This window comes from Oratosquilla oratoria, chromosome 17 (genome assembly GCF_046742065.1).
Source record: "Oratosquilla oratoria isolate Oo_2021 chromosome 17, ASM4674206v1, whole genome shotgun sequence".
NCBI lineage: Eukaryota > Metazoa > Arthropoda > Malacostraca > Stomatopoda > Squillidae > Oratosquilla > Oratosquilla oratoria.
In genome coordinates this window covers 26691555-26718876 of record NC_134793.1, presented here as the reverse complement: position 1 = coordinate 26718876, position 27322 = coordinate 26691555, and the positions used below count along the sequence as shown (strand labels likewise).

General features: G+C 40.4%; 1 protein-coding gene across 1 annotated transcript; it reads right to left on the bottom strand.

Moving 5' to 3' along the window:
* Positions 1-1796: 1796 nt before the first annotated feature.
* Positions 1797-26893, bottom strand: LOC143034545 (uncharacterized). The gene is made up of 11 exons (XM_076200751.1): positions 26849-26893; positions 26480-26560; positions 26312-26373; positions 21740-21893; positions 20816-20962; positions 16798-16902; positions 16524-16706; positions 16106-16432; positions 13429-13593; positions 9661-9783; positions 1797-3977 (listed from the first exon to the last, which is right to left on the bottom strand). The coding sequence occupies exons 2-11, from the start codon at positions 26528-26530 to the stop codon at positions 3846-3848; spliced, it is 1449 nt and encodes a 482-aa protein (XP_076056866.1). The 5' UTR covers positions 26531-26560; positions 26849-26893; the 3' UTR covers positions 1797-3845.
* Between the last annotated feature and the right edge of the window lie 429 nt (positions 26894-27322).

Here is a 27322-nt window from a genome sequence, read left to right as displayed (position 1 = left end):
AACACAATATATTGTGCAATATTTGTCTCCTACATGACTATATCATTGCACAATATAGTCAAGTAAAAGATTTTAGATATCATGACAGAACACACGCTTTGATTTTTTGCTGTGCGAAACGAGTAGCACACTACTGACTCTAGCTGTTCACTCGAGTGATCAAATGAGCCACCATTATATATAAAACAAATAGAATTTAGAATGCATCAGGGTTTTTTTCCTGTCAAGAGGCGGTCATGTGTGAGATGCCAATGCCCTATTCTTGGGCTTACTAGTGATACTTCAAAATATCAATTATGTCGATGTAAGGACATCCTTGAATGTATATGGGGTTGTTGGGCTTTTGTCACACTGAATTCTTGATTCTAGGTCTATTGTTCGAGTTTCTTTTTGAGCCACATATCACAAAGAGTTCCACTAAGTTCATTGTATAATTCCAGGAGGCTTTTCTTTATTATCAATTCATTAATGGGGCTTCAGAACCAAGAGTCTTGGCTGGTCTAAATCAGAGTCTACTTTGTCTTGTTATGGGTGAAGTTGATGGGTTGTGGGACCGGGTAGACTCAGATATGGAATATCCCTTAGTGAGGTTAGAGTTTTGTGTGGATGATATTTTGTTGCTGCCTGAAGGAATTTCTCCCTGTCTTCTCTATTTTCTGTATGAGGGGGTTGCTGATTAAGTGAAACGGACTGGCTGTGGATGTACTGTGTCTTGCTGCATTGTTTCTGATCCAGGTGGTGGCAGGAGACAGGGATGACCCTTCATCCATGAGGAGCCAAGAAGAAAACATGGGTGGTGAATGGGAGTGGGTGTGTACCCTTGACTTTACTACCTCCCTTATAAGGAGTGAAGAATCCCTAGGTATATACAAAGAAGTTTTGGGTACATTTTCTAGTTCCTTCCCATGTGGAATGGGTAGAGTGGATTCTGAATAATACAAGTCATGACGGCTGATGCTGAACTGTGATATTTCCTAGTCCTCTCCTAAGATGATCCTATGTCTACAATACCTGCCTAAAATTGAGACTGGAGGCTTCTAGAGATCACCAACTCCTGCCCCAACCATCATGCACTATTGCTATGGTTGTTAGCAGGAAGAACAAAGTTGTTGATAATTAGTGGGAGAGGAGATTGATGGTGACAATATACTATAATTTTCAGCTACTTTCTTCACTCTTGGCAACTCTCATAGAGCATTACTTGATGATGGGGCAATATCCAGTCCTTAAATTTCGTATTGAGATCTTGCTCTTTTCATTTTAGTAAGGAGACAAGGTGGAGCAAATTGCAGGACCTTGAAACAGGATTCATGACAGATACAGGATACTTGGGAGTTATCCTTTACTCCATGATTATACATGCTTCATTTTATTTACATCATAAATTTAACCACTTTGGTGCAATGACCCTATGTAGGCATCATGAGGCATGAAAGGATACACAGGGATGCCGGCGTTGGAGTGTTTATTTTATAATTTTTTTTGTAGTTGTACACAAGTTACTCCGGGATTCTGTGAATGGGTTTGATCATATTTTTTGTTTATTATTACTCAAGGTAAAAGAGATTGAGTAATACAGTAGTGACTCTATATTTCATATTGCGAGTAGTGTGACGCATCGTTCATATGGTACCTGATGCTGCACACGAGAATTTGACTCGTAATAAAGTGGTTAATATAGACGATTTATATCTATAAACAACATCACAGTATTTCTGTAAATAATATTTTCATTGTTTTATAAGCTATATTTATCATATTTTCACAGATTAACAAGGTGAATATATACTGTGGCAAAAGTAACAATACTAAAATGCTTAAAAAATAAAGCTTTATAATTCACATACATTCTCACTGATGAAATACAAAGATGAGGGTCCTATCACCCAAATATTAAAACAAGACAATTCAAAAGTCTAACAAAAATGCCTTTTGATTTGCCCCACCCTAAAAACTTTTAAGAAACAAACCAAGATCACAATATTGATACTATTGGTACTGTTAAGCATCCTACTAGTGGTCATGTGGCACGTAAACAAATTGGTTAACAACTTTTCTTGGCTACCTCCTTTCTATGGAGGAAGAAGCCTTTTGGTACCAATACTTTCAATGAAGATGGGGGGTGAGTGGAGAATGGTTGTATTTACCTAACTAGTATACAGGAAATGAGCAATGCTCATTAGGTCACGTCTCCTATTCTTACACACCTGGACTCAAATTTGTGTACAGTTCCAACTTAATCTATATCTTTGATTTCCAATTATCATATTTAGGAAGGGAGGAGGGTGGAATATATAGGAAATGAAATGGATGGGAGTGGTTTCTATGCCTTTTCTTTTTGGCTACCCCCCGTGTAGGGGGAAAAAGCCTTTGGTACATGTATGTATGTAGATTTGAACTTGTGTATTGTTTGAGCTACTCCACATATTTATATATCTATTTGGAAAATTGTATTTCTTAATATCCTTTCGACATGTGGTCTTTCTTAATTTACTTCTATGACCTCTTAAAGCTCTCCCATCTTTAATCAGGTTATCTCTATCAATGCAATCTATCCCTGTTAGTGACCTGAATCATGTCACCTCTTCGATCTTCCAAAGTTGGCAGACCCAGTACTTTTAGTCTTTCCTCATATAGTTCATCTGCCAGGCTGGGAACCTGTTTAGTTTCTGCCCTGTGTATTCTCTCAATCTTGCTTATACCCTTCACTCTGTATGTGGACCTTACTACTGACGCATATACTGATGCTATGATGCATGGGATTAGGTGGGGTAGGGAGTGGTTACATGTGAATGTTATTTTGACAACCCCAAGGGATTTCTCCCATTTTTTTTTTTTTCCCTCTTCTTCTTTTCCCTTGGCATGAGGGGACGGACAGTAGGGTTTGCTGATTAAATGAACCGACCTTCCTGTGGATGTGCTGTGTCTTGCTGCAATGCTTCTGACCCAGGGCAGTGGGAGAGATGCAGTGATTATCGGTCATCCAGGTGGAACCGAGAAAAGAGGGAGGGAGGGGTTGTGAATAACATACTGACAATTTAAACATGTGGGTCTATTTATATATCAAGAGCTTCTTTCCCCCTTATATGGGATGTAGCCAGTCAAGACATGTGCCTACTCCTACCCATTCCACTCCTATCTTAGCTCCTTGTAGAGTATTACAGGTAATACATTAAAATTCATTTCTTTATTATTTATTACATTCAAGGGATGCTCACTGGCCAAGCAGCTTAAAGCACCACTACACATGGTTCAGCATTTTGATTCATCTTGTCCTATATAAAGGGTGGCTGTCAAAGCACAATAATTATCATTAAAAAAAATAATAATAATAAATAAAAATAAAATAAATAAATCAATCAAATGTATGATCATTATGGAAAGAAGGCCCCTACAATTCCCTAACAATACACTCTAGTTATATTCAGAAGCATTGTGCACTGAGAGCAAATTCAAAACTAGTTAGCACAGACTTACGAAAACCACGGTGGACCACCTTTGGTAGGTGACTACAACCATCTGCTTTTCTTACCAAAACAGAAATTGACTCTACTACAGTTGCTGATTATATGGTTTGCAATTTTCAGATGTCACCAAATTACAGCCTTTTCTCATTTCTTTTTCTTATAACGATATGAGTGGGCAAGAGGAGCAAGAGACTGCTGTTTTTACAGACCAGAATGATAACACTGATACAGGGTAAAATAACTAAAAAGTATGACAAAAGTTCACAAATTTCAAGAGGTAAAAGGAGTACAAGAAATGAAAGAACCTGTTTGGATTATCTGACAACTTATCTTCCAGGTATATATTTTAGATTCAGAATGTCACTTAAGTTCATCAAGTCAAGCTACTTCTTCAGTATTAACTGGTGGCGAGTCAGTGAGGATCTCAGATTCTTCACTAAGATTTACTTCACTTAACTTGCTCCTAATCCTCTTGAAGAAGGTAATTATAATTTCACGCTCCTGCCAAAACTGGAAAGAAAAGAAATGCAAATGAAAATCAATTCCATGGCATACACAGCTACTAACTTAACAGAAAACACTGATGAAATACTGGTGTAAACTAATATGGAAAAGCATACAAATACCAAAAGACCATATAAGGAAGGTAGCTGCCAAGGCACTCACTCCTCACCCATCAACTTAGCAATTCAACATCTAGTTTCCCCAGCTCCTTGTGAAGGGAATCCAAATTATTAATACTGTTGCCATGAGTTTCATTATCAGGAAACAATCCTTGGGGGGAGGAGGGGGGAGAAGGAGGAGGAGGAGGAGCTGCAGCAGCAGCAGCAGAAGCCACAGCCAGGGGATTGGGGTGAGTGGAGACTGGGTGTGTATGAAAGATATTTTGAGATTTTCTCTCGGTCTTCTCTCTTTTCTATGTCTGTCAAGCAATGAAGCGAAGGGTCAGTCAGGGAATGGGGGGGGGGAGTGGTTGTGTGGATGACATTTTGATGCAGCCAGAAGAGATTCCTCCCCATCTTCTCTTATTTTCCACATGTGAACCTAAATACTTCGGACTATCCACTTCCTCTAGCAGTGGTTCCCAGCATGGGGAGCATACCCCACAATGGGTCAATTTTATTCTTAAGTTGGGCAATTTGAGAATGTGTTATCAACAATGAATTTTTATTCTTGTGAGTCTCTGTGAGTATGAGACAGTGTGCAAGTTAACACATACTGTGCATGTACAGTATGCATATGCAAAATATTTGTATTTACATAATTGTATACATGAAAGGAGCAGCACGACTCGGTGGCGCAGTTGGTAGAGTCTCCGACTTTCACTACGGCGGTCCAAGTTTGAATCCTGACCAGGGCTGAAATAATTTCAGTATCGTTGCGCTTCGAGTCGTTACTCCAATTCTTGTGGGCGGGGAGTTGGGGGTGTGTGTGTGCGTGTAAGGTCACAGCATTACCCATAGATCGGTCATACGAGCTCTGAGCTCTCCTCCAGGAGGGAAATAGCTGTCGATCACGAGTCCAACACGTGATTCAAAGACCATGGTGAATACTTGTTGGGTACATTCTCTTTCTAAAATATCTTGACTCAAATTCTTGTACAGTTCAAACTTAATCTATATCTTTGATTTCCAATTATCATCTCTAGATTTGAACTTGTGTATTGTTTGAGCTTGGGCTATATCACTTTTTAAGCTATTCCAATATTCATATATCTATATGGAAAACTATGTTTCTTCACATCCTTAAGACATTGGTCTTCCTTAATTTACTTCCATGACCTCTTAAAGCTCTCCCATCTTTAATCAGATCTCTTCCATCAAAGCAATCTATCCCTTTAGTGACCTGAAGACTGTAATCATATCACCTCTTCCTCTTTGATCTTTCAAAGTTGGCAGACCAAGTACCTTTAGTCTTTAATCATATGGTTTATCTGCCACTGCTCATTCTTCACTCCTCTCATGATTTTTGTATCATCTGCAAACATATTGGCATAGCTTGTTGTTCTTTCCATGATGTCATTAACATAGACAAGAAACGTTATTGGTGCAAGCACTAAACCTTACCTAGTTGTATTTTGGGGGAAGGGGAGCTACGCTCGTGGTGTCCCACCTTTGTATCTCGCAGTGTCTAGTATGCTTTTAAACTCATGAATGGTTTTTGCGCACACTATTTCCTTGTAAGTGAAGAGATAGGTAAATGTGTAGTGGAGTGGAAGGAGGTTTCCTCAAGGATAATGTGGATGAAGGTGAAACTGGGAAAGGAGATGTGGGTCTTTGTAAGTGCATATGGACCTGGCAGTGAGAAGAGTGTAGAAGAAAGGGAGGCCTTTTGGATAGATTTAAATGAGTGCATAGAGGATTTAGGGAGAAATGTCAATGTAATAGTACTGGGAGACCTTAATGCTAGGGTAGGAAATGGTCCAATTGATGGAGTGGTTGAGAAATGTGGAGTTCCAGAAAAGAATCGTAGTGGAGAGTTGATGGTGAAAATGTGTCTAGAAAGAGAGTTGATGATAGCAAATACAGTATTTCGGAAGAAAGCCAAGCATAAGTACACATGGGAGAGGGTGGTGGATGGAAGGGTGGTAGATAGAGCATTGATGGATTATGTAGTGGTAAATAGGACTATGATAGGAAGAGTTAAGGATGTACATGTGCTAAGGGGAGAGGGTGGGGGAATATCAGATCATTTTTTGGTGGAAGGTAAGTTGAGAGTGGAGGATAGATGGAGAAAGAGGAAAGGGACAAAAGGTAGGGAGGTGCTTAGAGTGAACTCTTTAAATGAAAAGGAAAAGGAGAAGGAGTACAAGAAGAAGCTGAAGGAGGAGTGGGAAGGAGTGAAGGATAGAGTAGAACTAGGTGTGGAGGAGGAATGGGGATGGTTCAAGGAGGGAGTCAAAGTGTGCAAGGATGGTGTGTGGAACAAGAAGGACAGGAGGTAATAGAAGGAAAGGTAGTGAATGGTGGGATGAGGAAACAAAGAAGGTTGTAGAAGAGAAGAAGTGAGCTTTCACAGATTGGTTACAAAATAGGATGAGGGAGTCATATGAGAGGTGAAAAGAAAAGAGAAGTAAAGCAAAAGGTAAAGGAGGCAAAGAGGAGAGCAGATATGAAGTGGGATAAGAGTATGAAAGAAAATTTTGAAAATAATAAAAAGATGTTTTGGAAAGAAATTAAGAGAGAAGCGGAGGCGAATCAAGTAGAGAAGAAAAGGTAAAAGGTGCAGATGGAGAGATGATAATGGAAGAGAAGGCAGTAAGGGGAAGATGGGCAGAATATTTTAGGGAGTTGCTAAATGTGAAGGAGGATGGGGGGAAAGATAGTTGCAGTGGGAAATGCTAAGAAAATGACCGTGATGAGTGAGGAAAATGGAGGAGAAATAAGGAAGGATGAAGTGAAGGCAGTTGTTAAGATGATGAAAGCAGGTAAGGCACCTGGTCTGGATGGATGCCATGCAGAATATCTAAAAAAAGGAGGTACAGTGATGGTGGACTGGCTGGTGAGGTTATTTAATGTTTGCTGGAGAGAGGGTAGAGTGCCGGAGGACTGGAGGAGTGCCTGTATAGTTCCACTTTACAAGGGAAAAGGGGACAAGTGTCAATGTAGTAGTTTCAGAAGTATTAGCTTGTTAAGTGTAGTTGGGTAGGCTTATGGGAGGATCTTGATTGAGAGGATTAGGAGAGGAACAGAGGGAGTAATTGGTGAGGAACAGTGTGGATTTAGGACGGGTAGAGGTTGTGTAGATCAGATCTTTGTGGTAAGACAAATATGTGAGAAAGCTATAGGAAAGGGGAAGAATGTTTTTTGGGCTTTTATGGATCTGGAAAAGGCTTACGATAGGGTAGACAGAAAGACACTGTGGGAGGTTATGCAGATATAAGGGGGCTTTGGGGAAGAGGGGAATGTCTGTTGAGGAAGGACGGAAGAGGACAGAAGACAGGGGTGAATGGAGAATGGTTGTATATGGAAGATGTTGTGATGCATGAGGTGAAATGGGCGGGGGGATGAGGGGTGAGGTAGTATGTGTGAGCAAATTTTGACGCAGCCCAAAGGGATTTCTCCCTGTCTTCTCCTTTTATGCATAGGGGGATGGAGAGGGGGGGTCGCTGATTTAATGAAGCGGCCTTGCTGTGGATGTGCTGTGTCTTGTGACACTGCTTCTGACCCAGGGCAGTGGACAAGGTGCAGGGATGACTCGTCATCCAGGAGGTGCTAAGATAAGAGGGAGGGTGGAGGGGTGTGGAGTGTATTCAGGGATGGAATGGGTGGGAATGATTTTATGCCTTTTTGGCTACCTCCCTTGTAAGGGGGAAAAAGCCTTGGTATATGTATGTATGTATGTATTTCCTTGTCCAGTTTGTTCCAAGTGTCTACCACTCTATGTGGAAAACTGTTTTTCTTCAGATCTCTTTTGTAGCTATGTTTTTTTATTTTCTTTCCATGTCCTCTTGTGCTTCTCCTGTCCCAGTTTAACAAGTCCTCTCTATCAAGTATTTCTGTGCCTTTCATGATTCTGTAGATGGTCAGTAGGTCACCTCTCTCTGGTGGTGCTCGACTTATTAGTGCTTTCCAGTTTGTAATCTTATCCTTTACTACTGTCATAGTGTGTCTTTCCTTCAAAAAATCTTTAATCCATTCTAATAGTTTGCCTCTCAGTCCTTCAACATGCTCCAATTTCCACGTAAGTTAACTGTGAGGTACTTTATCAAATGCCTTTTCTAGGTCCAGGCACACACAGTCCACCCACCTTTCTCTCTTGCAGCATATCACTCTCGAATAAAAGCTTAACCCCTTCCATACGGTGAAGGCGTCATGAGGAGCAAGTGGGTACGCGAGGATGCCGACGTTAGTGTCTTGATTATATTTATTGTAGTCGTACCTGCGTGACCCCCATACTCTGTAAACTGGCTTCATCATATTTTCTATGGTTATTAAAATTCACGGGTGAAAGAGAACGAGTGATAGAGCAGTGACTTTATTTTTTAAAATGCGAGTATTATGACGCAACATCGCACGTCTGGCAGCATTAGCTGCCAGACGTGCGGTGTTGCATCATAATACTCGCATTATAAAAAATAAAGTCACTGCTCTATCGCTCGTTCTTGGTTAAAAGGTTCAACACACGTGATCTTCTGGATTTGAAGCCAAATTGACTTTCCGTCAGAATGTTCATCTTTTGAAGATATTTAGTCCATTGATCTTTCACAATCCTTTCACATAATTTCACTATTGTGCTGGTTAGTGATACTGCCCTATAATTTAGTAGTATTTCCTCGTTTCCGCCTTTGTGAATTGGCACCACATTTGCCCTTTTCCAATCAAGTGGCACAATGCCTTCTTTCAATGAACAAGTAACAAGACTGGATCTTGTCCACGAGTTGTTTCCTACATTCTTTAAATATCCAGTGTGAGATCCTGCCAGGTCCTGAGGCTTTTGTCACTTCCAATGATCCAAGGAGATTGAGCACTTCTCTCACTTATGTTTATATCTGCTAAACATGGTTTTCTGAATGGGATGGATGGATCGAGTGAGGGGTGGGCAGGCTTGAGTAAAAGGGTGATGTCTGTTGAACAGGGAAGGGAGAAGGAGAGAGTTAGGCGAGAGTAAAGAATGGTTATGAATGGACTATAAATTGATGTGGTACGAAGGGATTTCTCCTCGTCTTTATTTTCGCACAAGGGGATGACGGAGGGAGGGCTGCCACGTAAATGTAGTGACTGGCCCTCCTTTGGATGTGCTGTGTCTTACTGCATTGCTCCTGACCCAGGCAGTGGGCAGGGATGATCCCTCATGCACATGGAGCTAAAATAAAGGGGAAACAAATGGGAATGGGATGGGTGGGGGTGGCTGGTTACCTTCCTTGTGATGATGATATGGTTTAACATCACAAACTCCTCTCATCGAAAGGCTAGGATGGTGCCCCTCGCAGAGGGCTTTGTAGCATGGAATTTAATTAAACATGCCCTCGGTTCAACTTTGCCGGTGGCAGGATTCGAACTGCCATCCCCTCGACCTTCACCGCAAGTAACGACACCCTAACCGACTCAGCCAGCAAGCTTCCCTTGTAAGGGTATATAGATTTGATGGAATACATAACTACACCTATGAGTGGGCCACAAGGACAACTGCTGGTTGTGGTGCTAGATTTTGGTAGGTAAAATATGGGACAAAATTTAATTACAATACTAACCTGTGTGATATAAACACTGATAAGAGCAATGCCTCCAAAAATTTCCATCAGTCTCCCTCTTGCAAAAATTCCAATAGCACCCACAAGAACAGGAATAAATTCAATGGTGCTGACCAGTAAGACCTGTTAAACAAACAAGATTACATTAGTAACATCTAAGACAATCACCCTAAATTTGCTATGAATAAAGAAAAAACAACTGACCAGTTAGTGCATGTATTAAATCTTTAATATGCTTGTGGGACCAATGATGGGTAGTACGTGGCAATTCTGAGATGCAATAAATTGTTGTCTGTAGGAGTAAACAAGTAGCCCCACACCCAACGAGGGTCAAGCAATATTTTTGGCAAAATTAGTTTTCTTGCACAAAATAGTAGCCACAAGCATGATCTATTATATCAAGTTAGAAATATCCCTTAGTGCATTAAGTATGGTTTCATTTGTATTTCTACAGCAAGTCATTTCAGCCTTATGCACCAGTGAAGCAGAAAATTGTGTGATTAAATTTTTTCATCATTATTATTATTGCTATTATTATTCCTATCAATGGTTTATTCTCATGTTGTGTACTATTAATAACAAGATAATGATTACCAAATCACAAACTATTTATACAGGAGATGCATATAATTTTCAACAAAAGACACTGTAAATTCAAAATTTAATTTCAGAAATTAAATGGGAAAAAAAAAAAAAGATATATGTATATATATATATTAGTATATTTTGGCAGTAAATTTTCTTGTAAACATGTCTTGTTAAAGACCAATGCTAAATCAGTTTCAACTAAGAAAATAGTTGAAACTGATTTAGCATTGGTCTTTAACAAGACATATATATATATATATATACGCACACACACATACATACACTCCTTTCCCACCACTGTTCTCCTCCTTACTTCCTTGTTTCTCACTATCCAGCCTAGTAACCCCTATCATACTTCTCAGGCACCTCATCTTGAACACATTCAAACTCCTCCTCTCTTATGTTCCACGTTTCTGCCCCCATACAGTGCTGCCAGCACAATCACTCCTTCATACAATCTTCTCTTAGCATCCATTCCCAAATGTCTTTCTCATTACACTTTTTAATCCTCCAAGCCATTTACTTGCTTTTCTCAATCTACATTCTACCTCCACCCCCTTTCCTACCACATTCACACCCAAATATCTAAAGGTATCCACTTCCTCTAGTCTCTCTCCCTTAATACTCACTTCTAATTTGCTGCAATCCTCACCCCTTGTACATCTCATCACCTTACTTTTACCCATATTTATCTTCAACTTCCTTCTTTCACACACCTTACCAAACTCTGTCACTAACTTCATTAATCCATCCTCTGATCCTGCTACAAGTGCAGTGTCATCAGCAAACAACAACTGGGTTATCTCCCACTATTCTCCATTTTCTTTAACCATCTCCAATCCCTGACCCATTACCCTTGCATTTACCTCTTGCACAACCCCACCCGTATATAAACTGAACAGTCGAGGCAACATAACACATCCCTGGTGAAGTCCCACCTTTATCTCAAACCAATCACTCTCTCCATTTCTAATTCTAACACATTCTTTACTACTTTTGTAAAAACTTGACTGATCTCTACAGCTTTCCTCCTATCCCATATATCTGCAATACCTCCTACAGTGCCTTCCTGTCTACCCTGTCATAAGCCTTTTCCAAATCCATAAAGCCCCCCATAAAAACATCCTTATCTTTTCCTAAGGCTTCCTCACATATGTCTTACCACAAAAATGTGATCCACACAACCTCTACTTGCCCTAAACCCACACTGTTCTTCAATTACTCCCTCTGTTGCTCTCTTAATCCTATCTATGAAAACCTTCCCAAAAGCCTTCCCAACTACTCAACAAACTGATCCCTCTGAAGCTACTACTCACACTTGTCCCCTTTTCCCTTATAAAGCAGAACTATACAGGCATTTCTCCAGTCCTCCAGCACTCTACCCACTTTTAGACAAAAATTCATCATCAGCCAGTCCACCATTACTGTACCTCCCTTTTTTAGATACTCCACATGACACCCATCTAACCCAGTTGCCTTGACTACTTTTTATCACTTTAATAACAGCTTTCACCTCATCTTTTCTAATTTCTTTTCCATCCTCATTCAACATTCATTCACATCATCTTAGTGCCCCCAACTACGACCAACTTTCCCTCCCTATCCTCCTTCACATTTAGCAACTCCCTACAATACTCTGCCCATCTTTCTCTTACTGCCACCTCTTCTATTATCATCTCTCCATCTGCACCTTTTACTTCATCTTCTCTACTTGATTTGCCTCCCCTTCATTTCTTAACTTCCAAAATATTTTTTATTACTTTGATGACCAGGAGGTGCCAAGATAAGAGGGAGGTGGAATATGTAGGGGATGGAATAGGTGGGAGTGGTTTCTATGCTTTTGTTTTTTGGCTACCTCCCTTGGAAGGGGGAAAAAAGCCTTTGGTATATGTTTATATTACTTTCAAAGTTTTCTGTCACACTCTTACCCTATTTTACACCTGCTCTCCCTTTTCCCTCCTTTATCTTATGTTTTATTTCTCTTTTTTTCTTTATACCTCTGATATGTTTCTCTCATCCTATTTTACCTTCTTTGCTTCATCATTCTCTACCCTTCTATTTCATCCCATCATCCTTGTTCCACACACCATTTTTGCACATCTTGTGACTCCCTCCTTGAAACATCCATTTCCTCCACTCCTAATTTTACTCTATCTCTCACTTCCTCCCACTCTTCTCCCAGCTTCTTCTTGTACTCCTCATTCAAGCAATTCACTCTAAGCACCTCCCTAACTTCTGTCCTTTTCCTTTTTCTCCATCTATCCTCCATTCTAAATTTACTTTCCACCAAAAAATCTGATATTCCCCCACTCACTCCCCTAAGAACATGTACATCCAGAACTCTTCCTACTCTTCTCCTGGGCACCACCCTCTCCAGTCTTTCCTCTTCCCACCCGCTCTATCATATATATATATATATATATATATATATATATATATATATATATATATATATATATATATATATATATATATATATATATATATATATATATATATATAAAATTTTAAGTAGACCATTAATAATGCATGCATTGTTAAAGTCAACAGCTTTGATAGCATTATTCTGTTTATAGAAAAGAAATTCTATAAACAGAATAATGCTATCACAGCTGTTGACTTTAACAATGCATATATATATATATATATATATATTAATATTAAAAGAAAGGCAAATTTTCTTTCATCTCATGAAGTTAGATTTCCATGGAGCATAGGCTCTTATTTGATCAATCAGGATTTGTTGCTTTGATCTTTTCTGTACTGGGTGACCCATTTCCTGGCTGCTGCTGGAAATTTTTATTTATCAATGACAGTTCCCCCAAGGTAGGAAATTGCCTATCATCTATATCAAATGGCCACTTCCTTACAAGGTGTCAACAACCAATATTTGCATCACTCCCCTCCAATGAAGCAGCCATGGGCATCAGAAAGAAGTGTTTAAGCTCATACCACATGATTTCCTTATTTGTGGCATCCACTGTGATTTACCACAGCCTTGGATCGTGTCAAACTCATGATCCAAGACTTTGGTGAATCATAGTGGACATCACAAAAAAGCAAATGTGAATGGCCAAAGCTGCAAACTGCAAACCTACAAATATTGGGAAGAAACCACTTAATACTAAATCAGCAAATCTTGAATTAAAACCCGACACTTAATTACTTTCAAATACTCACTTGGAATGAAGTTGCATACACTTTACGTGTGATAACCTCGTATAATACAGCACTTAGGGACCTTGATATCAGGGAACTGGACATTGATACAAGGAGTACCTTGGACCAAACTGCGTACCACCAGTATGATGACGCAATTAAACTCAGCGACACAATAGATACAAACTGCAGGAGGAAAAAAAATTAGTCAATATACATTTTTTCACCAAATACAGCTCATTTTTAAATCATGAGGCCTGTCTATCTCCTCTTTTGCAAAGACAAATTTCATAATCCTAACAAAATTCAGAGAATGGGGCCACTCCTTAGCAGAAAAAGATAATTCCATGTGGATGTGCTGTGTCTTGTGACACTGCTTCTGACCCAGGGCAGTGGACAGGATGCAGGGATGACCCGTCATCCAGGAGGTGCCAAGATAAGAGGGAGGGAGGAGGGTGGAGGGGAGTGGAATATGTAGGGAATGGAATGGATGGGAGTGGTTTCTATGCCTTTTTCTTTTAGGCTACACCCTGTGTAAGGGGGAAAAAGCCTTTGGTATATGTATGTATAAAATTAGTCACTATAACTAGAATATCCTCATGGGAATCTAAAACTTACCACAAGGATTCTTTGATCCTCTTCTCTTTGAAATCATACATACATACATACATATACCAAGGCTTTTCCCCCCTTTCAAGGGAGGTAGCCAAAAAGGGGAAGGCATAAAATCACTCCCACCCATTTCATCCCTAAATACACTCCACACCCCTCCCACCCTCCCTCTCCTTTGAAATCATAAATTTACATATACTGTATTCACAAAATTTAAATAGCACAAGCTGGAGCCATACACTATTGTAAAAATGAGTTAAAGCATTTTAAAAAGTAAGACGTATGGTGGGGATTAGGATGGATAGAGTGAGAAATGTAGGGGCAACACAGAACAAGTGAGTGGGAAGAAACGTGGTAGATATGTAGGGAGGAGGAGGAGGAGGAGAATAAGAAGGAGAACAAGGAGAACAAGGAGAAGTAGAAGAACAAGAAGGAGAAGGAGAAGAACAAGAAGAAAGGGAAGAATAAGAAGAAAGAGGAGAAAGAAGAGAGAAGAAAAAGAAGCAGCAGAAATAGAAAATAGAGAAAAAGGAGAAGGAATAGGAGGAGGAGGAGGAGGAGAATAACGAGGATAAAGAGGAGACAAAGTAGAAAAGAAAAAGAAAATTACAGAAACACACATTAAACCAAAAATTGCCTGCAAGCTCCATTTTAAATCTGAGGGAATTTTTACATAAAAACCAATATTAGCATATCTTGAAGCACAGCTGAAATATACCAATTTCACTCACTGGTCCATGGAAATAGTAATTCATACATACATACACCAAGGGCTTTTCTGCCTTACAAGGGAGGCAGCCAAAGTCAAAAGGCATAATTCCACTCCCACCCATTTCATTTCTACACACTCCACTCTCATTCGCCATCACTCCCTTCATCTTTTCTTGGCTCCTCCTGGATGACGAGTCATCCCTGCATCTCGCCCACTGCCCTGGGTCATAATGCAGCAAGAGAAAACACATCCACAGCAAAGCCGCTGCATTTAATCAATGACCCCCCCCTCTCCATCTCCTCATGCAGAAAAATAGAAGACGGAGAGAAATCCCTTTACTCTGTCAAAACATCATTCACACATAAGCACTTCCTAATCCCCCCATCCCCCACCCACTCCCTTCCATGCATCATAGCATCATCCATACACAACCATTCTCCAGTCATCCCTATCTTTTGTCTTCTCCCTTCCTTCGTCAGCAGACATTCCCCTCTTTCTCAATGCCCCTTTTACCCCATCCATCCATCTCATCCTCAGGTGCCCCCTTCTGTTCACTCAAACCACCTCTGCCTTCCACACTTCTTTTACCAATTTTTCTTCACTCATTTATTTCATGTGTCCAAACAATACAGTTTCATGAACCCCATCTCCCACTTCCTTTTCCACCTCTGCTCTCTTCCTCACCTCATTTCCCATGTTCTCCCCTAAGAACAGGTGTATCCAGAACTCTATCTATTCTTCTCCTGGGTACCACTATATAGTCCATAAAGCCCTATCTACCATTCTTCCATCCACCACACTCTCCCATGTGTAGTTATACTTGATTTTTTTCCTAAACGCCATGCTAGCCATCATTAAATCTCTTTCTAAACACATCTATAACTCTCCAGTACAAATTTTCTCCTGGCATTCCACACTTTCCAACCACTCCATTTATTGGCTCACCTCCTACTCTATCATTAAGATCTCCCAATACCACTACATTAACATTTCTCCCTTAACTTCTATCCACTCATTTAAATCCAAAAAGCCTCCCTTTCCTCTAACACTTCTCACTACCAGGCCTAGATCTATCCTCCGTCCCTTTTTTGTTGCCTTTGATGACAAGTAGGAACACTTGGTGATGGTATTCTTTCTCCCCTACCACAGGGTTTGGCAACAATGGAAATGTATGTTCAAAGAAGTGGTACAGGACAATATCAAGAGTGGAGGGGACAGCATAACAGAGGGACAGTCACAGTATAATAAAACAGCATAACTTCTCTATGAATAGAGATTCCCTCTAACACTGACAAAATGATGTGTGGCTCTGGTCCATAGGGTCACCATTCATAATAACTACTATGAAATACCAAAAGTTAACCGAGTACTCACCAGTGAGATCAAGTGGGAGTGAATTTTCTTCTTTGTATTCAAACTTCCAGAATGAGAACTTTGCAGCTGCTGGGTTAATCCCTCCACATTTACAGACAAATTTTCCAGGTTCTTCTTCATCACCTCAAGCAATGAACATATTGAACCATTTGGTTTAACAACAAGAAGGATTAGGTGGACAAGATGCACAATGGTCAGAACGAGTGAAAATGTAAAGACTGCATCTGAATAAATAAATTCATGGTAAATACTTGAGATAAAGTAGGGAGAATTCACCACGGCCAAGCAACCACAAACAACCGTTAAGAGGAAGCTGCTAAGAATTGCCTGCAATGATGAGAAAAAAGTGATGTAGATAAAAATATTTCAATAAATAAATAATTTCTTTCATGAAAATAAACATGAATTTCATACTTACAAATGCTCTATGAAGTGATCCAAAGTAGACGCTTAACAGGGATTGACCATTCACCACAATACAAGTGCCAATGGCTACAACAGAGAAATAAAAACTCCAAGGTGGGCACTGATGACAAGTGTAGCGTGTAAGATGCCACAACATATCTGATGCAAAGGCATCTATGAGATATCCACTCAGAACCTGAAAAGAAGGAACACAAGTATATATAAGGAGAAAAAAAGTAAATAAAATCACAATAAACAAAGTGACATTTCAATGAACATCTACTTACTGTTCTTGCCGTGAAGAAAATAGAGTTCAGGGAAAAAAGTTCTTTTAAATTAAGAGTTATCCAAGTATTCTTCCTCCATTTCAGATGTATTATATCGAGGACTACCTGTAGGAAAACAATTTTTTTTTAATAATTATATATGAAAAAAAAATTAAATTATAGAAAATTTATAATAAGAGAGGAAGAGAGATGGAGCTTGAATGTGTTTGAGATGAAGTGTCTGAGAAATATGATAGGGGTTACTAGGTTAGATAGAGTGAGAAATGAGGAGGTGAGGAGGAGAACAGGGGTGGAAAGGGAGTTGGGAGATAGGGTTGATGAAAGAGTATTAGGATGGTTTGGACACATGGAAAGAATGAGTGAAGAAAGACTAGTAAAGGAGGTATGGAAGGCAGATGTGGAGGGAGTGAACATGAGGGGACATCCTAGGATGAGATGGATGGATGGGGTGAAGGGGGCTTTGGGGAAGAGGGGAATGTCTGTTGAGGAAGGACGGGAGAGGACAGAAGACAGGGGTGAATGGAGAATGGTTGTATATGAAAGATGTTGTGATGCATGAGGTGGAATGGACGGGGGGATGGGGGGTGAGGTAGTGTGTGTGAGCAAAATTTTGACGCAGCCCGAAGGGATTTCACCTCCGTCCTCTCCTTTATATGGGGGGACGGAGAGGGGGGGGGTCGCCGATTTAATGAAGCAGCCTTGCTGTGGATGTGCTGTGTCTTGCGACACTGCTTCTGACCCAGGGCAGTGGACAGGGTGCAGGGATGACCCGTCATCTGGGAGGTGCTAAGATGGGAGGGAGGGTGGAGTGTTTTTGGGGATGGAATGGGTGGGAATGATTTTATGCCTTTTCCTTTTTGGCTACCTCCCTAGTAAGGGGGAAAAAGCCTTGGTATATGTATGTATGTATGAAAAGAAACATGAATCTAGTCATAATTCATAAACATTTATATCTGCTGCCTCAAATGTCTGTAGCCTGACTTGGCAACTAGTATGTATTTACCTAATTTTAGTTAGGAGGAACACCCATGTGGTCCAGTCTCCTATTCCCTAATTTTTCATCATACCTAACCTTGTCCACGTACAGTTCCAGCTTAACCTCATCAATACGAGTCAAATATTCGTGCACACACCAGGTTGATGTGCGATGATGCATCACAATACATACATACATACACCAAAGGTGTATGGGGGGGTAGCCAAAAAGAAAAAGGCATAGAAACCACATGCATTACAAAATATAAAGTTACTGTTGTTATACCCATTCTCTTTAACTCTGAATAAATATATTACAAAACTTGATCAAGCCTATTCACAGAATACAGGGGTCAATCAGCTACAACTACAAAAAAATATATAACCAGGAAGTAAATGCTGGCATCCTCGTATACCTAACTCGCGGCTCATGACTGGGACAAGAGAAGCACAAGAGGACATGGAAAGAAAATAAAAAAACATAGCTACAGAAGAGATCTGAAGAAAAACAGTTTTCCACATTGAGTGGTGGACACTTGGAACAAACTGGACAATGAAATAGTGTGTGCAAAAACCATTCATGAGTTTAAGAGCAAACTAGACACTGCGAGATACAAAGTCGGGACACCACGAGTGTAGCTCCCCTTCCCACAAAATACAACTAGGTAAATACATAGGCATTGTCATATTCAAGAGGTTAATCTATATCTTGAATTTCCAATTACTGTATTTATGCATCTATATGGAAAAATGCAGATTGAGAGAAGTGAGTAAATGCCTTGGTGGATTAAAAAGTGTATTGAGGAATAGACTTTTGGGAATGGATGCTAAGAGGAGACTGTATGAAGGAGTGATTGTGCCAACAGCACTCTATGGAGCAGAAACATGAAACATAAGAGAGGAAGAGAGAAGGAGTTTGAATGTGTTTGAGATGAGGTGTCTGAGAAGTATAATGGGGGTTACTAGGTTAGATAGAGTGAGAAATGGGGAGATGAGGAGGAGAACAGGGGTGGAAAGGGAGTTGGGAGATAGGGTTGATGAAAGAGTATTAGGATGGTTTGGACACATAGAAAGAATGAGTGAAGAAAGACTAGTAAAAGAGGTATGGAAGGCAGATGTGTAGGGAGTGAACATGAGGGGACGTCCTAGGATGAGATGGATGGATGGGGTGAAGGGGGCTTTGGGGAAGAGGGGAATGTCTGTTGAGGAAGGACGGCAGAGGACAGAAGACAGGGGTGAATGGAGAATGGTTGTATATGGATGATGTTGTGATGCATGAGGTGGAATGGGTGGGGGAATGGGGGGTGAGGTAGTATGTGTGAGCAAAATTTGATGCAGCCCAAAGGGATTTCTCCCCGTCTTCTCCTTTTATGCATGGGGAGATGGAAAGGGGGGGTCGCCGATTTAATGAAGCAGCCTTGCTGTGGATGTGCTGTGACTTGCGACACTGCCTCTGACCCAGGACAAGGTGCAGGGATGACCCGTCATCCAATAGGTGCTAAGATGGGAGGGAGGGTGGAGGGGAGTGGAGTGTATTCAGGGATGGAATGGGTGGGAATGATTGTATGGCTTTTTCTTTTTGGCTACCTCCCTTTGTAAGGAGGAAAAAGCCTGTGCAAAGATGGTGCTGAATCTGCTGAACAACCAGAGGGAATGATAAGTGCAAGTGTGTCAGGACATCCTTGAGCATCTTAAAATCAAACTAGACTTGCTAGGGAGAGTTATCACCAGTGATGAGTCATGGATCTTTGAGTACGACTGAGACCAAATGCCTGAGCCTTCAGTGGAAGTGTCCAAAGTTATCACAGCTGAAGAAAGCAAGCCAGTCAAATTCATGCTGATTGCATTCTTCAATGTGAGGGTGCACTGTCCACTTTAAGTATTTGCCATGGGACCAGACAATCAACCAACATGTCTACAAAGGGATACTGTGGCATTTGCTTTGCTCAGTGATTGAGCAGAGGCAAAAGTTGTAGCAGGACAACTCATGGTTGCTTCACCAATACAATGGACCTGCTCACAATGCCCTTAGAATCTGACAGTTCCTGGCCAAGTAAAACAGTGCCATGCTGGAGCAACCTCCCAACTCACCCAACCTTGGCTCTGTGTGATTTTTTTCTCTTCCCCAAACTCAAGGAGGTCATCACGGGGACCCGTTTTGAAGATGTGGACATCAAAAAGGCCGAGACGATGGAGATGTGAAGGATCCCAGAGGAATCCTTCCAAGAGTGGATGCAAACAAGGCAGAAGATGGGAAAGCGTGTTAGACACCTAAGGGATTACTTTGAAAGGGAAAACATTTAGTTTGTATTTGAAATAAATCTTTTGTGACACCAGTCCTGGAACTTTTCTGACACCTTGTGTCCAACCTTGTAACCTCTATCATACTTCTCAGACATTTTATCTCAAACACATTTAAACTTTTCTTCTCTGACTCTCAAAATCAATATCTCTCCCCCACAAAGTTCTAAATCTATAGAATACCTTTTGTCAGCCTGATCATCTATTGCCCCTGAACTTACAGAAGACCCATACCTCTAATAAATCGGCAACAGCACCCAGGCAGAACCGTAAGTCACTTTAGAGAAGATATATTGTATTACTGTCTGAGGATAGTCAGTGTGGGGCATTGTAGTATTAGGTGTTCTTTGTCTTCTGTGTGTTGATTGCATTTGGGGCAGTTTGTGTCTGTAGCCAGACCTATTCTGTGTTGGTACAGACTGAGAAAACCATATTACAAATCATGCAATAGCATTTACGACTCAACCCATGCAGGCTCATTTATCACATCTGCCTTCTATAATTAGGTTGCTTTTATTTAGGTAGTTGGTCCTATAAACAAATATTCACCTTCTTACACACAAACATCACACACTAACTTTAATACCTACATATACTTTCATCATTTAATCTAACTATCCTGTTACATTAAACCACTGGATGGTAAGCCATTCTCATGACCTTTTATATAACATGTCAGATTTTGTTTATTGTTAAATGGGAAACCCAGACCCTTTTATCCAAACATTTTGAGATTCCCTACCTGTAGAGCACACAGTCCTAGGAAGCCACCATTTATCTCAGCACTCCATGAATAAGCAGGGGAATCTCCAGGCACTGTCCTACGAAAGAGGAATTTCACGATCATGACCATATGAAGGATTCCCAAAGATAAGCTTCCATGGAAGGCCTGTGGAGAGTGAAATTATTAGTCTTAAAACAAACATGCCATTTCCCCCAATTGGGGGGAGGAAGAGGAGAAGAAAGTTAAAAGATATACATACACCAGAAGGCCCTTTCCTTTTATAAAGGAAGTGTCTGAGTCAAACCATTCACCCACTCTACACCCATCCAAAAACCCATTGTTGTCCCTTGCATCTTAACACTTAATGGACAAAGGGCAATTCCAGTCCCTTCCCATATTTCTCGAGTCTGAGGTAATGCAGCTGGATGCAGTACTTCCACAGCAGGGCCTAGGGACCAAAGCTGGTTTACCCTTACTGAACAACCAGTGATGTCACAAACCCTGGTCCAGCCCAACCTTACCTCTAACCACACACTTCTTCTACTCCTATCGTCTCCTCCTCCTCCTCCTGTCTCCTCTTCCTCCTCCTCCTGTCTCCTCTTCCTCCACCTCCTGTCTCCTCTTCCTCTACCTCCTGTCTCCTCTTCCTCCACCTCCATCTCTATTTGCTATCATCAACTCTGTTTCTAAACATATCAACAGCATATGTCCACTATACTACTCATCTGGCAGTTGAATTCTCCCTACTACTCAATCTACTGGCCCATCTACTCTAGCACAGAGATCCTCCTGCCCCACATCTTAATTCATCAAATTTCTGAACAAGCTCCTACAGGCAAATAATTCAATTCCAATTCATTCACTTGTACTATAATCCTAAACAGTAAGTTTCAATCTTGCTTTCACTTGAGTTGTTTCTTATACATTTGGGTCTGTACTTACCATTGTAGTATTGAAGATGCTTCTAGAGCAGATACCAACCAGGGTAATCAACGCAGCCACAACAGCGGAAGCCCCGCATGAGAAGAAAACAAACAGGAAATTGTAGAAGCCTCTCTGCCTGTCATTCCGCTCATCATATGTAGCATCTGAAATACTAATTAACATACAAATATTAAGTATATAATCTTTCACACACAGGGGAGGAACAGTTGAAGGAAGAGATGGGGAAGAAGAGGAGAGGAGACAGGAGGAGGAGGAAGAGGACAGAGGAGGAGGAAGAGGAGAAAAGAGGAAGAGGAGAAAGGAGGAGGAGGAGGAGAAAGGAGAAGGAAGAGGAGAAAGGAGAAAGGAGGAGGAGAAAGGAGAAGGAGAAAGGAGGAGGAGAAAGAAGAGGAGAAAGGAGGAGGAGGAGAAAGGAGGAGGAGGAGGTGGAGGAGAAGGAAGAGGAAGGAGGAGGAAGAGGAGAATGGAGGAGGAAGAGGAGGAGGAGGAGGAGGAGGAGGAGGAAGAGGAGGAGGCAGAGAGAGGAGGGAGAGGGGGAGAAAGGAGGAGGGAGAGGAGGAGACAGGAGGAGGAGGAGGAAGGGGAGAAAGGAAGAGGAGGAGGAGGAGGAAGAAGGGGAGAAAGGAAGAGGAGGAGGAGGAGGAAGGGGAGAAAGGAAGAGGAGGAGGAGGAGAAGGAGGAGGAAGAGGAGGGGAAAGGAGGAGAAGAGAAGAAAGGAGGAGGAGGAAGAGGAGGGGAAAGGAGGAGAAGAGAAGAAAGGAGGAGGAGGAGGAGAGAGGAGGAGGAGAGAGGAGAAAGGAGGAGGGAGAGGAGGAGACAGGAGGAGACAGAGGGTAGGAGATAGGAGGAGACAGGAGGAGGAGGAGGAGGAGGAGTAGGAGACAGGAGGAGGAGGAGAAGGAGGAGGAGACAGGAGGAGGAGGAGGAGGAGAAAGAGACAGGAGGAGGAGGAGGAGACAGGAGGAGGAGGAGGAGAAGGAGGAGGAGGACACAGGCGGTAGAAGAGGAAACAAGAGGACAAGTAAACAGGAGGAGGATCAGGAGGAGGAGACAGGCAGTAGAAGAGGAAACAAGAGGAAGACAAGTAAACAGGAGGAGAGAGGAAGAGGAGGAGACAGGAAGAATTAAATTGAATTGATAGGTTTGGGCTTAGGTCCTGAGGCCATACAACAATCTAGCTAAACTTGTTTATTCACAATTTGGCTGTCAACGTTAATGTGAATATATTTATAATTATATGCAGTATATTCCTGAGTTTTTAATTTGTCATTTAAAATTAAATTCTATGATAAAGATTACTTTCTTTTAAGAAAGATGTTAAGTTTTTGATGTTTACATTTTCAATCAGATGTTCCATCAAAGATTTCAGGATGCTCCGCTTGTCCCTGGGATGGGTTAAACCAGGTCACTTCACAAGGAAGGGTTTTATGGTTAACATGTTCTGGCATCTGTTGCACATAGTTGGAACATGTGGGGTTTTAAAAAGATAACCAATTCATGTGCATATGGCCAATGCATAGCCTGTTGGGCACCCTCAAATCTCTTCTACTCCTGGATTTGATGATAGGATATGGTCTAGTACAGTGGTTCCCAACCCCAGGGTCACGAGGGTGTTTTTGAGGGTCTCCAGAGGGTCTTTTTTAACTTTTTTTCATTCAAGTTTCAAATGTATTTAAATTCATTGTGCTAGTAAATATAAACTGAACTATAAAAACGAAAGTTTATAAACATTATGCAAGTACATAGAAATATAACATGAAATGGTTGAATTTATTATTACAATTAGGGTCGCGACTCCAGGCTAAGAGTGGATTTAGGGTCGCAGCCAAAAAAGGTTGGGAAACACTGGTCTAGTGTCTCTTTTGATGGATTTCAGCTTGGTGTTGGTGGCGATGAAACTTTTGATACGAGTTTTGGTGTCTAAAAATGGCACTGCTTTATAATTCACAGTATCCCAGGAGGAAGCTTTTTTGGCAGCTTTATCAGCATTGTCATTTCCCTGGATACCTACACGTCCTGGGGACCAGCAAAATGTTATCCACTTGTCACTATTAATGAGTTGTCAAATGATAATGTACATCTAATACTATTGCATTTTCAGAGTTAAAATTATTCATGGCATTCAATGCACTTTTCAAGTCCATGAATATGGTAAAATGGGATTTACTATGTTTATGGAACTTTTTTTTTTTTAATTAGTAAAATGGCAATCAACTCTGCTGCACATCCAACTGCATCACTTGATTTTGAGCTATTTGTGTATACATATTGTTTATTTGAGAGTGTGTCGATACTCTTTTTAACACTGAGTATACACTTGTGGTGGTATGATCAGGCTTTTTAATGTTGAATGAGCAGATGTTGTCAGGCATCATCCATGGTGGCAATCTGAATGTTTGGCATTGGTGGCTTCAACTATAAATGCGCAAGGTTGAAATTATTTAAGAGTTTTAAAAGATGAGCTTTCAGTAAAGCTTTTTGTCTTTAAAATAAAATTCATGTTTAAGAGTTCCCTTTGCTGGTCTAAAGGTCTCTCTCCTGCAGCGACATAAAGGGATTCAATGGGGAAAGTCTTGTACGCACCTGTGCACATCCTTAAAGACTGGTTATATACCATGTCAAGCATTTTTAAATTGAGAAGTAGATTTGGCATCCATAATTTAGCTTTGACTTGCAAAGGGAATTGTATAGTTTAAGCAAAGTTTGTTGGTCTGCTCACCAATCATGTCCTGATACAACTTTTAAAATATTTAGTGACAGGTGTAGCTTTACTTCTTAGTTGTTTTAGACTGTGTGACCAAGTTAGGCGAGCATCAAATAGTAGTACTAAGAACTTGACGTGGTTCATAATTTAGCAGTTGTTCGTCCATGATATTAGGGTGTTATTTCTTGGGGATCTTTTGCAGAAATGTATGGCAACTTTTCAATGTGGAAAACTTGAACCTGTGCAATTTAGCTATTCTGGTTCCAGACTGACAGATCTTTAGATCTTATATGTTGTGTTGATTAAGTCTGATAAACTATAATACATTGCTAAGTCATCAACATACAGTAACTATAATAGATTGCTAAGTCATCAACATACAGTGAACATACAACTGATGATTCTCAACTTTGTAAGTATTCAACAACAGTATTAATGTATATTAAACACATTGTAACACAAGATGCTTCCCTGGGGGACACCTTAGTTGACTATCTAGATCTTCTAAATCTGGGTACAAAATGTTGGTATTTGGCACTAGGTAAAGGGAACACATAGTGTATTGCTTCTTCATTACCACTTCCACTGCTACAGGCTGTAGTGTAGTCCTAAGTGGTATTTGTTCATGAGAGATGTGTCTTCACAATGATGCTTGCATCACCCTTTAGCGGCCCATATACGATCAATTATATTGCGCAATTTTATTGGCAATACTCTGAATTGGCAATTAAATTGACCATGTATGGGCAATATATTGCCCATACACGGTCAATTTAATTGTGTATGGGCAATATATCGCCCATACACAGTCAATTTAATTATCAATTCAGAGTATTGACAGTGAAATTGCACAATATAATTGATCGTGTATGGGCCGCTTTAACTTTATCTTTATTAGTAAGGTTGGGGAGGGTATTGTAAAACTTGTGGCATACTTGGATTGTGCTCATTCCAGAGTACCTCTGGTTACTCAGCTTTGCCTTTTAGTCCTCTTAAAGCTCTCTTACACGAAATTTTCTATTGTTAAAACAAAATCACTAAACTTATCTTCATTTTTGTTTATTAGCAAAAAATCAAACTAAAAGGACAAAAAGAAGAAAATGAGGAAGCTGGGGTCTGCAAAGCTTATGGAATTGAACAGAATAGAAAAAAGTGGCAGGTGAAAGTGCATGTAAATGAACATGGGCAAAGATGAGAAATTCAGCTTCCCGAGTACAGGAAAAGTAATGAAATGCACAGCATAACTCTTGATGACAAATGTAAGTGTCCACGGGCAAGATATAAGAATAATCCCCACACAGATAACATCCTGCATACCTCTTGGATGAAGAAATGATTAAAAAAATATTAGTTACATTGATTAGACCAAAACTGGAATACACAGTGACACTATGGACACCCGGTACTAAAAAGAATATGAGGAAATTAGAAAGAATACAGAGAGCAACGACAAAGTTGGCACCAGCTCTTTCCAAATTAACATACAAAGACTATCAAAATTGGAACTACCAATACTGGAGCAGAGAAGAGAGAGGTGATCTACTGACTATATTTAGAATCATGAAAGGGATCCTTGATAGGAATGATTTACTAAAAAATGACAATGGAAAAACAAGAGGTCATGAAAAACTCAAAAAGGATAACTAAAGAGGAGATCTGAGAAAAAAAAAAGCTTCCCACATGGAGTACTGGATATCTGGAATAACTTAGATGATGAAACAGTGTGCGCAAATACTATTCAAGATTTTAAGAAAAAAACTTGATGGTGAAAGATACAAAGACGGGTCACCACGAGCATGGCTCCCTTCCCGTGTAATACAACTAGGTAAATATCAATACCAAAACAATATTGCAATACATCTTACTTATGGGGCTTTAAAGGTGAAAATCCAAAAGAGGTCCATAAGACAGCTCCCACACTCAGACCCTATAAAAAGGCAAAGAATAAATACATAAATTCTCACAGTATTTAAATATAAAAATCCAGTCTCTATACACAAACAAATTTTTGGCTGTCTACAAACAAAACTCACCAAGTAACACATGTAGGTCAACAACAAAATCCATGGTAAGCAGTGACCCATCTTAAATTCCTCTTCAGTGTTGTAATCACCCTGTAACAAAAATATATTTATAATAATCATAACTTACCTACATAATTTTTCCAAGATTGACTACACCTATTGGTGCCTATATGCTTGCCTCTATGACTTGTCTCTGTTTAAATATTTAGTCTTAGTATGTTCAACTTATCACATCTATGTTTAAGTCCCAAATAATAATAATAGCATTAATGGTAATGATACTACATATCTGCAGTACATGCAGCAAAAGGACTTTTCCCCTTTACAAGGGAGGTGGCCACTCATCCCACACCCATTTGCTTTCCCTTATTACCTTACCTCCTTGTGGATGGCCCTCCCTGTCCCGTGAACAGTGCCTGGGTCAAAAGCAATGCAGCAAAATCCACATCAGGGTCCAACAGCTGAAACTGATTTATCCCTACAGCTCTGTTTACATTTCAACAACAATACTCTTGAGCACTTAATTCGGCAATGAGTTTATTCTGTTCAGTCCTACAATTTGTGTATGGTTACAATCCAAGAAATCTGGAACATACTGTACAAGTCTTCTTCACCTCAGTTTTGTCTCTTGTGACAAATTTAATATGACTCATTATATTGTTAGTAAGAGTGAGAAATGAGGAGGTGAGGAGGAGAACAGGGGTGGAAAAGGAGCTGGGAGATAGGGTTGATGAAAGAATATTAGGATGGTTTGGACACATGGAAAGAATGAGTGAAGAAAGACTAGTAAAAGAGGTATGGAAGCAGATGTGGAGGGAGTGAACATGAGGGGACATCCTAGGATGAGGTGGA